This window comes from Camellia sinensis, chromosome 9 (assembly GCF_055761805.1).
Source record: "Camellia sinensis isolate YWXY chromosome 9, ASM5576180v1, whole genome shotgun sequence".
Taxonomy (NCBI): Eukaryota; Viridiplantae; Streptophyta; class Magnoliopsida; order Ericales; family Theaceae; genus Camellia; species Camellia sinensis.
Genome location: NC_138969.1, coordinates 14128391 through 14140696, shown reverse-complemented (window position 1 = coordinate 14140696; position 12306 = coordinate 14128391). Strand labels below are relative to the sequence as shown.

Below are 12306 nucleotides of genomic sequence, written 5' to 3'. Positions count from 1 at the left end.
AGAGCAGTTGCTGGGATCCTCAGTGGTGAAAGGTATTTTTGTTGTGTGTAATTATTTGGCTAATGTGTTGATAGATACGGATGCATCTCATTCATTCATATCTACTGCATTCGCATCTGTATTGGGGTTAGAGGTGGTACGGCTAGCGTCTCCGCTCAAAGTTGAGTCACCAATTAGGGTTATAGTTGATTTAGATTGGGGGTGTTACGGTTGTGGGATAGAGGTTGCCGGACTTCAACTCCCGTTTGGTTTTGTGTTGCTAGACATGTCGAGTTTTGATGTTATTCTAGGCATGTATTGGTTATCTTCGTATCGAGCAGTGATTGATTGTTTTTGTCAGAGGGTCATAGTGTGCACCTAGAGTGGTGAATGTTTTTACTTTATAGGGGATAGGGTTGATAGGGTCTTATCGCCAGTTTTTGACCCTCGTACTAGAAACGAGCTTAGTGGCCTTCTTGCTATTCTCTTGGATGGTGATAGTGACAAGACTTGTGTTGAGTTGCCAAAGGTAGTTTGTGAATACCTAGATGTATTTCCCGATGATCTTATTATTTTGCCACCCTACTGGGAGATTGAGTTCACCATTGACTTAGTGCCTGGAACGGCACCAATTTCTTTAGCGCCGTATAGATTTGCCCCCGCGGAGTTGCATGAGTTGAAGATTTAACTCCAAGAACTTTTAGACAAGGGTTTCATTCGCCCTAGTACGTTGCCTTGGGAAGTGCCGGCTCTCTTTGCTAAAAAGAAGGATAGGTCGTTGCGGTTGTGTATTGATTAACGCAAGTTGAATCGGGTTACCGTCAAGAACAAGTATCCTTTACCCAGAATAAATGACTTGTTTGACCAACTTAAAGGGTCTTGTTGCTTTTTGTAGATAGATTTGAGGTTAGGGTACCATCAGTTGAGAGTTTGGGAGGAGACCATCTAGAAAACGGCCTTTCGTACGCGTTATGGCCACTGTGAGTTCCTTGTAATGCCATTTGGGTTGACTAATGCACCGGCTTCCTTTATGGATTTGATGAGCCAAATTTTTAGAGAATACTTGGATCATTTTACGATCAATTTTGTGGATGACATCTTAATTTATTCAACCTCCGAGGAGGAACACGAAGCTCACTTGAGAGTAGTGCTTGACTTGCTTAGGGAGCACCAATTGTATGCCAAATTTGAGAAATGCGAGTTTTGGCTCACCGAGGTGAAATTTTTGGGTCATGTAATGTCAAGAGAGGGAGTAACTGTAGATTCTTCAAAGATAGACATTGTGCAAGATTGGGAACAACCCAAAAATATTTTTGAGATCCGAAGTTTCTTGGGATTGGCGGGGTACTATCGGCGTTTTGTAAGGGACTTTTCTAGACTAGCCGAGCCTTTGACTAGATTGACTAGAAAGGGGGTTAAGTTTGTGTGGAGCGAGGCTTGTGAAAAGTCATTCCAAGAGCTTAAGGCTAGATTGACTACCACATTGGTGTTGATAATTCCAAAAAGGGGTTTGGATTACACCGTTTATTGTGATACGTCTCGGGATGGGCTTGGTTGTGTCTTGATGCAAGGGGGAAAGGTTGTAGCTTATGGTTCACGGCAATTGAAAACTCATGAGAAGAATTACCCTACCCACGATTTGGAGTTAGCAGCTGTAGTGTTTGTCTTGAAAATTTGGAGTCATTATTTGTATGGCAAGAAGTTTGAGGTTTTCTCCGATCATAAGAGTCTAAAGTATTTGTTTTCCCAAAAAGACTTAAATTTACACCAACGGAGGTGGATGGAATTTTTGGAGGATTATGACTTCGAGTTATACTATCATCCGGGAAAGGCCAACGTAGTGGCCGATGCCTTAAGTCAAAAATCCATGAGTAGTTTGGCGAGTGTGGCCATTCGGGAATGGGTTATGTTGGGTGTCATCGGCACGTTTGAATTGCGCTTAGGTGAGTCCGAGGAGGGTGCAACCTTGTTTACCTTGAGTGCTCAACCTACCTTGATTAGTAAAGTTATAGAGGCACAACAAGGAGACCGTGAAGTAGAGTCAATTCATGATAGAATCTCCAACGGGAAGGAAAAGAGGGTTTTGAACATTTACTCGGATCTACGTGTATGATTCCTAGACCATTTGTTTGTACCAAAATCTTGTAGATAAGAATTGCTTTGGGAGTTCCATCACTCACGCCTTGCGGTACATCCAGGAGGCAACAAAATGTACCGTGATCTTAGCCGTCAGTTTTGGTGGAGGGGTATGAAGCGGGATGTCGCTTCCTTTGCGTCGAAGTGCCTTACTTGTCAACAAGTGAAGGCCGAACACCAAAGACCAGCGGGTTTGTTACAACTCTTACTGATAGCCGAGTGGAAGTGGAAGCATGTTACCATGGATTTTGTAGTTGGGCTTTCTAGAACACAACGGGGAAATGATGCCATTTGGGTGATTGTTGATAGGTTGACTAAGTCTGCGCATTTCATTCCGATGCGTACCAGCGACTCAGTTGAGCACTTGGCAGAGTTATACATTAGAGAGATAGTTCGACTTCATGGAGTTCCTGTAACCATCGTATCAGATAGGGATCCTCGTTTTACTGCCCGGTTGAGGCAAAGCCTTCAAGAGGCATTGGGAACCAAGTTGACCTTTAGCACCGCTTACCACCCTCAAACCGATGGGCAGTCGAAGCGTACAATTCAAATCTTGGAGGACATGCTTAGAGCTTGTGTCCTTGATTTCAAGGGGTCTTGGAGAGACATTTGCCATTGATTGAATTTTCCAATAACAATAGTTACAAAGCTAGCATCGAGATGGCACCATTTGAGGCTTTGTATGGCCGTCCTTGTAGATCACCGATTTGTTGGGCCGATGTCACGACTTGAACCCGCCCCTATGGAGTAAGGTCATAACCGGCCAGTAATCATGGGATTACATATGGCCTCAAATCAAATAAAACGTATTTCATTAGAGTTGAGGGGCCAAAATGGAAGCAAACTTACAAATTGTCCATAGAGCTGTGCTTACATGGCACCTTAAAACATCTCAAGATATGTTCATTAATAACCCACACCAAAAGGGAAATAACATATAAATTTTTCACAACAGGATCATTCGGGTCTGAGTCAGCCAAACAAAACTTGTATACAAAGATAAACCATCGTTTTCGCTAACATTAACAAAATATAACGAAAGTACAAACGGGCAAAAACAAGTCTCGTGCGTGAGACGTTAAGGCTGACTCTCCAAAACTTCGTTTGTTTCTCACATACTTCACTGAGGCTGGGTTTGGACATTTCTTGGCTCACCTACAGACACATGAATGAGAGTGAGCGAAAGCCCAGTCAATATTATCAATAAAGGAAATACATGAATGAAGTTCGAAATAGATATGCATACATCCAACGGCGTTGGGCCCATTTATGGTTTTATCTAGTGCATTAGACGGCTTCAAGCCCGAGCATATCGAACGGCCTCTGGCCCATTTCATTCATGTCAAACGGCCTCCGGCCCATTTCATTCATGTCAAACGGCCTTTGGCCCAATCATTCATGTCCGACGGCCTTAGGCCCAATCAATTGTATCCGACGGCCTTTGGCCCAATCGTTCATATCAAACGGCCTTTGGCCCAATCATTCATATCAAACGGCCTTTGGCCCAATCATGTGGCGTAACAAATATTTGTCCATAATTTGATTTAACAGATTAATGAAACTCAAATAGAAGTAAGCAATTGAACAAATAACATATTCCAAAATATCTTTACTAAGATATTACTCACAGTGTTCTGTCGGAGGATTCTCCCTTGTGCTCGACCCTACATAAATCATAACACATAATGGGTCACAAGCAATTCAATCCATTCTTAATTTAGTCATTCCTCTTAGGCCTCTTTCTTATCTTCTTAATCCATTCATAATGCTCAATGCATGCTTAAGAGTCCTTAGAAATGAAAGAGAACGGAAAATGAAACATAAACCAACTTTACAAAATTTCTGAAACGGGGATCCCCGCTTGAGCGCGGTTTCTGCCACTCGAGCAGACCCCTTTGGTCTGCAAAAGTACTGGTTACCTCATATTTATGCTCGAGCGTGACTTCGGACGCTTGAGCTGAGAGTCAAAACAAGTGACTGACGCTCAAGCGCGACTATCCCCGCTCGAGCGGACATCAATGTCTGCAAAAGTTCTGGGAGTTAACATTTTACGCTCAAGCTGAGAATTTTCCACTCGAGCGGGCTTGATGAATTCTGGGTTTTCCAGAATTCTATTTAAAGTTCATATCAAAATCCCATGGGTCCAATTCATGTATAAAACATTCAAATATGTAGGTACACTCCCAAAACATACATTTGAAGATAACTTGCAACCATAGCTCAAAATTCCATGGGTTTAATAACTTTCAAACCATACATTTTATATATACACAATCATGTTTGCATTTAGCATAAACAAGCTTCAAAGCTTGAAATTAAGCTCCAATGCAAGGAAATTCTTGCATGCATGTATCAAACAACCCTCAAAACAACATGATCAATATACTTTACATCTAAACATGCAAAACTATGGTCAATCCTTACATGCATGCATCCAATGATCTCAAATTTATCAAGCTTAGCTTAATTCATGAATTTAACATTTATACAACTCAAATTACGCTTTTTGATCACAATCTAACTTTGTTTCCACAAAATTACAAACTCAAACTTATGAATTCATGTCTAATTACTCACCTAGAAGCTCAAATCTTCCAAATTATGGTTAATTCTTGAGTTAATCTTCAAGACCTCCAAGCTTCTTGATCAAAGCTTCAATTGCCTTCACTCTCTCTCTCTAGAGTAATCTCAGCAAATATGAGTTCTTAAGGGAGGAATGGAGTGTATATAAGCCTATTTATACGCTTGGCTAACCAAATTGATTAAGGCTAAGTAATTAAGCTTAATTTAATCATTCTGAATCTAATTATTTTGATCTGAATCAATTTTCAATTAAATTTCACCATAGGCTCTAAAAATTACGTTAATTACAAAGGCGTAATCAATTTCGGTTTCTGTGGCCGATAAGGCCTTTAATTTTTAGTTCTTAATAATAAGTTGAACAGATTTTCCTACGGCAAATAGATAGAAATTCAAAAACCACATATATTCATATAAATGACAGTCAAAATCATATTAATCACATAATCACAATCATAATTAAGATCAATTAGCATAATACGGAACAGGGTTATCACAATCTTCCCTCATTTAGGAAGTTTGGTCCTCCAAAGTTATTTTACCTTTGTCGGGAAACAAATGTAGATAGTGTAGTCTCATTTTGTCCACTTTTTCCCACGTAGCGTCCGTCCCATAGTGTTCTTTCCATTCTACTTTCACCATGGGGATGGACTTGCTCCTCAATTGTTTCACTTGCCGGTCAACGATTCGTTCCGGCCATTCCGCATATTCCATATTTTCATCAAGAGCTATCCGGTGGTAATTAATCACATGAAATGGATCTCGAAGATAACCACTCAACATCGACACATGAAACACATTATGTACTTGTTCGAATCTCGGTGGCAAAGTGACTCGATAGGCAACTGGACCAATCCTTGCCAGAATTTGGAATGGCCCAATGTAACGGGGCGACAATTTTCTTTTCTTACCGAACCGTACTTGGCTCTTTATCGAAGTCACACGAATAAATACATGATCACCAAACTCATATTCAAGAGGTCTTCTTCGAACATCTACATAATTCTTTTGTCGACTCCGAGCTGTTTTGAGCCTTTGTTGAATAACTTTGATCTTCTCAAAAGTGTCTTGCACATTTTCGGGCCCAAGCAAGGCCTTATCCCCAACTTCTGTCCAGCAAATTGGTGATCTACACTTTCTACCATACAAGGCTTCATATGGCGCCATACCGATGCTGGAGTGGTAGCTGTTATTGTGTGCAAACTCTATTAGTGGCAAATAATCTTCCCAACTTCCTTGGAAATCTAAAGCACACATCCAAAGCATATCTTCCAAGGTCTGTATTGTCCCTTCTGATTGTCCGTTTGTCTGTGGGTGGAATGCAGTACTAAACCTTAACTCTATTCCCATAGCTCTTTGTAGACTTTTCCACAATCTAGACACAAATTTCGGATCTCTATCCGAGACAATGGATACTGGAATTCCATGTAGGCGAACAATTTCATCAACATATATAGTAGCCAATCTATAAGCATCAAATGTCGTTCTAATAGGTAGAAAATGTGCAGACTTAGTCAGTCTATCAACTACAACCCAAATAGAGTCCATACCTCGAGGAGTTCGAGGTAGACCAACAACAAAGTCCATAGTCACATGCTCTCATTTCTATTCCAGAAAAGGGAGAGGTTGAAGTAGACCACCCGATTTTTGATATTCAGCTTTAACTTGCTGACATTGAAGGCATCTGGACACATACTCTGCAATTTCTTTCTTCATTTTGGGCCCTAAGTAACTTTCTTTCAAATCTCGATACATTTTATTATTACCCGGATACATAGCAAACACTGACTTATGAGCTTCATCGAGAATTCTCCTCTTTAACTCGGGAATGTTTGGAACACACAATCTATCTTGGAATTTCAGCACTTCATTTACCACACTATATCCCGGTCTCGGATTCATTTCAAATTCATCAGCTATCTTTTTAAGGAATTTATCCTCCTTCTGTTTCAGTTTAATCTCATCAATGATTGCTGGTTCAGCTGAAATGGTGGCTATCAATCCATCCTGTTCACCTGATATCACTTCAATCCCGGACTTCTCAAAATCTTGCAAGATCTCTTTCTGTTTAGTAAGGTAACAAGCCAAACTTCCCATCGATTTCCTACTCAGGGCATCAGTAACTGTATTGGCTCTCCCAAGATGATACTGAATCTGAAGGTCATAGTCTTTTATCAGTTCAAGCCACCTTTTCTGTCGTATATTCAACTCTTTCTGTGTGATGACCGGTGCGTTTTTACCTTTCTCTCTTGAGGATGCGTTGGAATTATTGTTGCTAAGATACCGGGTAAGTTGATGTGAAAATTTTCTTGAAGTATCTTTCTGTTGTGGATTATCTTAGTTCTAAGTTGTCACTCGTTCCGAAGGGTGCGGGGTTGGCTCCGGGGTGTCGGGAGTGAAGTCGAGAATTTTTCCGGGCTAGGGGCCAGGGCCGCCCGTGCGGGGCCTTGGGCCTCACGTGCGTGAAAGGGGCCGCCCGTGCGGAAAGTTGGGGGGAGCACATTGCTGAAAAAGCAGGTGCGTGAGCTGAGGTACGGGGAGAGCCTCTCCCATGCGGGGGTGAGAGCCGCACGTGCGGGAGGCTGCTCCACACATGCGGGAGTGGGCGCCGCACGTGCGGCCAGACGCGTTTTTCTGCTTCGATTTTCGTGCAAACAGCTATATTTTTGCATTTTTATTCCTTTTCCCTTCATTTCAAATTATATCACTCTCTCTCTACAATTTTTCTCTCTTTTCCTCTCATCTCTCTCTACACAAACCCTCAAACTTTTACATCTCCTTTGATCTCAAGAAATCCGTAGAGATTTTGATAGTAGTTCCTTATACCGAAATGATGAGGGTGTCGAGGGCTTCTTCTTGACCGGTGGAGATCGTGTTTCGGTGAAGTCGATTTTTGGGCCTTTTCTCCTCTTCTCCCATGAGGTAGGGATTTCTTGAGTTATATATACATGTTTTGCTACATTGATGGTGGTTTAAGAGTTTTCTCAAAGTGTTGTGTTGATTTTAAGAATTGGCTCTAAGTGTAGAGAAATTTTAATGTTGGTTTTCCAAAACTAAACCCTTGTTACTCCATGTTGATAGTTCACTCATAAAATCTAAGAAATATGATTTAGTTGGGATTTACTAAGGAAAATGAGAAGTGTTTTGTGTTGCTGAAAAACCCTAAAAATTGGGGATTTTGGCAAATGAGAAATATACCTATGAAATTCTTTATTCCTTTATGTCAAACAGGACGAACGAAAGTAAATCTCATTAATATTTAGAGAAATGACTATCCATGTGAGGTAAGAGAAATGAGATGTTATTTTATTATAATTGTTAAACACTAGAACATGGAATTGTTAAATGGTTATGTGCCTCGAATTGTCAGAATTATAAGTCTTGGTGAATTATGTTGAGAATATAATAGATAAATTCCTGAAGAGGTGAACTCACCATGAACTAAGTATGGCAAGTAATTGTGGTTGTTGCTATAAATGGAGGGCATGTGGTTATATTGTGAAACAACATTGCAAGAGAAGAAATGAGAAATTGAAAGATATGGGCCTTGTTGTAAAGATATTTGAAAATGAAGAAATGTTATGAAATATTAATTATTGTGTCGCATTATCATTTGATTTATTATCATTAATGTGCATGGAATGTTGGATGAGTATGAATGTCCATATATATACATAGATGTAACCATTTTATTGATGGAGAAACATTTTATACTACAAAAGATTTTGAAAGTAGAGATTAGCATCTACATGTTGCATTGGCTTAAACGGAAGTAAATGTTGAAAGAGCATGAATTGTGGTTGTATAGTTGCACATGGTCAAATGTTAATTAACTCTTGACTATTGGTTGGAAGAGCATGGAAATAGGGAAATGGAATTATTGGTAATGTTGTTGGGATGACTTGAGAATTTCCCATGAGACATGGTGAAAGATTGCATTACATGTTCATTTGATTTATTAGCAAGCATGGTGCATTTAGTTTGAAATCATTTACTTCATGATAGAGTAATGTATTGTAAGGAGAACTAATGGAAATGTTTATGGGGGTAAATACGGTGGTAAGTTCGGATAGGGGGTGTAGTTGAACTTGTTAAGTTGGCCTAAGTGTCCTTGGTGAAAGACCTGAAAGTCGCGCGAATAGGTGTCGAGCCTTCCAGTTAATACCGGTAAAAATGACAGTTTGGTAGTAGTCATAGAGTCTACTTGCAGACACCAGCCTAGGGATTACCAGTGTCGTATTTACCGCCCCTGTTGATCTAAATATTGGAAGTTTGAAATTGATAAGATTGCTAAATATTTTTGAGAACATGATGATTTTGAAATAGTGTATCAAAACAAAATTTTCCTTCATCATTGGTACTTGCATGGCATTACATATGCATTTTTAACGTTGAAGGAATTGGCATAACTGTATATACTTTGTGAGGAATCTCTACTGGGCTTTATCCCTTTGGGATTTGGTGCAGGTGAAAATGTGGTGACCCCGCCAGGCTAAGGGCATGGAAATGTTTTGAAGAAGAGTAATTTAACTCTTATTTTGTTGTGATATTTTTTTTGTAAGCCAAGGGCTAATGTGTTCGGGTCCGAGAGACCATTATTTGTAACCGGGCTATTGCCTTGGAACTTGTAAGCCCTTGAGGGCCTTATTCATTGTGATTCCATGATTTCTTTTACATGCTATAGATTCATGTACTAGTTTGTAAATAAATGCATGATGGCATGTGAGAGTACTTTGGTAAACGTTTGGAACTATGTAAATGAAAATTTGTTAATATCTCATTTTGGAAGTGGGCTGATGTAATAGTTATGTGGGATTATTTTCGGGGCGTGAGATTCTGCGTAAAGAAGTACTTCAGACTTTTGTGATCCGTTTAAACTTCACACTTTGCTCTATACAAGTAATGTCGCCAGATTTTTAAGGCAAATACAACTGCGGCCAATTCTAAATCATGTGTCGGGTAATTCTTTTCATGTGGCCTTAACTGTCGGGAGGCATAAGCAATCACTCTTTCATTCTGCATTAATACACAGCCCAAACCTTTATAAGATGCATCACTGTAAATCACAAAGTTTTCCGTACCTGTGGGCAATGTCAACACTGGTGCGGTAGTCAGCCTCGTTTTTAGTTCATGAAAGGCAGATTCTTTTTCGCCATTCCATTCAAATGGTTGCCCTTTGCATGTCAGTTGGGTAAGAGGCACAGCTATTTTTGAGAAGTCTTTCACAAACCTTTTGTAGTACCCGGCTAAGCCCATGAAACTGCGAACTTCTGTTACATTCGTCGGTGCAGGCCAATTCACAATTGCCTCTATCTTCTGCGGGTCCACTGAAATCCCTTCGTTGTTGATAACATGTCCTAAAAAGATAACTTCATCCAACCAAAATTCACATTTCTTTAGTTTGACAAATAATTTCTTTTCTCTAAGTGTTTGCAAAATAGTCCTCAGATGTTGTTCATGTTCAAGTCTATTCTTCGAGTATATCAGGATATCATCAATAAAAACCACAACAAATTCATCAAGGTAGGTCTTAAAAATTCGGTTCATTAGGTCCATAATTGCTGTAGGAGCATTAGTCACCCCAAATGGCATAACAAGAAATACGTAATGGCCATACCTTGTTCGAAACGCAATTTTCTCAACATCCTCTTCTTTTACTTTCAACTGGTGGTATCCTGACCTCAAATCAATTTTGGAAAACACATGCGATCCCTGCAACTGGTCAAACAAATCGTCAATACGAGATAAGGGATATTTATTCTTTATTGTCACCTTGTTCAGTTCTCGAGAGTTAATACACAAAAGCAAGGTTCCATCTTTCTTTTTCACAAATAACACTGGTGCACCCCATGGTGAAGTACTTGGTCGAATAAACCCTTTGTCAAGCAGGTCTTGCAACTGTTCTTTCAGTTCTTTCATTTCAGCAGTAGCCATTCTATAGGGAGTTTTAGAAATAGGCTGAGTGCCTGGCACAATTTCAATAGTAAACTCTATCTCTCTGCCCCTGGTAATTCATTTGGAAACACATCTGGAAATTCTCTAACAATAGGGATACTGTTCAATTCAATACTCACAGATTGTTCAGATAGCACGCAACACAAATAACCCTGGCACCCTTTCCTGATCAATTTACATGCTTTCATTGCATATATCAAGTAAGGTGGAGGTACTACCCCGTTACCCACAAACACTATTTCTTCCTATTCCGGTGGTTTAAATACAACTCGTTTTGTTACGCAATCAATGGTGGCACAATATTTAGTTAACCATTCCATGCCCAGAGTTACATCAAAATGTCTAAAGTCCAAGGGCAACAAATCTACATACAGAATAGTATTCCCAATACACATGTCACAAAATCGATTTACAGATATACACAACACAGATTCCCCAGATGGAGCAGATACACATAGCAAATATGGCAATGATTATAGAGGTCTACTCAGTCTAGATGCAAACGCACAAGTTACGAAAGAGTGTGTTGATCCGAAGTCAATTAACGCAAAAGCATCCTGGTTGCATATAGAAATAGTACCTGAGACAACGGCTTCAACATTCCGTGTATCGCCCGGAAGAAGCGCAAAAACTCTCCATTGCCTTACGGTATCTCCGGTGGTAGCAGATCTCATAGTATTTCCCGGTTTCGGGATTGATGCGGTGGAGCTGGCAGCTAACTTCCCACTACTCTAATTACAATCTCTGGCCATATGCCCAGTTTTTCCACATTTAAAACAAGCCCTTGACACATGGTAACAAACTCCGTGATGCCTTTTACTACAAGTATTGCACATTGGAGATGTATCTCAGGAAGAATTAGAAGTACTTGAGGAGCTCGTATTCTGCTTCTTTGAAAACTTCTTCTTCGAAAAGAAGCCTTGCCTTTTACTACCCTTCCAGTCAGTTGTTGTTTTGGCCTGTCTGTCTATGTTAGCTTTTGATATTATGGCCCGATCCAGCACCTCAATATAGGTCTCCAGCTTGAGAACATTCACCCTTTCTAGGATATCATCTCGAAGCCCTCCTTCAAAATGTCTCGCTTTCTTATAGTCGGTGTCGACCACATGTAGTGCAAATCTAGCCAATTCAATGAACTTGGCCTCATATTCTGCTACTATCATATTGTTTTGTTTAAGTTCCATGAATTCTGATACTTTCTTGTCACGGACACATTGTGAAAAATATTTGTTGTAGAAAATCTCCAAGAACTGTGCCCAACCAATATCCTTATTGTTTTCACGCATTAGCATCCACCACCTTTCTGCCTCATCTTCAAGGGTGAAAGTGGCTAGAAGTACCTGCTGTGTTTCCAAACAAGGAAACACTTCAAATAGTTTCTCTATGCCAAGGACACATGCTCCAGCCTTTAGCGGATCCAATCCCCCATGGAACTGTGGCAGTTTCATTTTCTTAAACTCTTTGGTGAGAGCTATTATTCAGTCATCATTCTGATGGTCCTGGATAGGTGGCACTGGAGGTGGAGGTGGAGGATGTGGTTGTTGCCACTGTTGTTGCCTTAATGTTTCTGCAATTTCCTGTATCAATCTTTCCATCCTATCCATTCTGGCAGTAGAAGACTCCTCTATCTCATCACCTCTTGTTCTCACCGTCAGA

The 12306-nt window shown here is 40.2% G+C and overlaps 1 protein-coding gene across 1 annotated transcript; it reads right to left on the bottom strand.

Annotated features, from left to right (window-relative positions):
- Window positions 1-11498: 11498 nt before the first annotated feature.
- LOC145799251 (uncharacterized) lies at window positions 11499-12098 on the bottom strand. Its single transcript, XM_082888794.1, has one exon. It carries the CDS (start codon window positions 12096-12098, stop codon window positions 11499-11501), a length of 600 nt encoding a protein of 199 aa, XP_082744920.1.
- Between the last annotated feature and the right edge of the window lie 208 nt (window positions 12099-12306).

What these genes read in the sequence shown, in the direction of transcription:
- LOC145799251 (XM_082888794.1), bottom strand. Translation starts at nt 12,098, where the DNA reads ATGAAACTGCCACAGTTCCATGGGGGATTGGATCCGCTAAAGGCTGGA.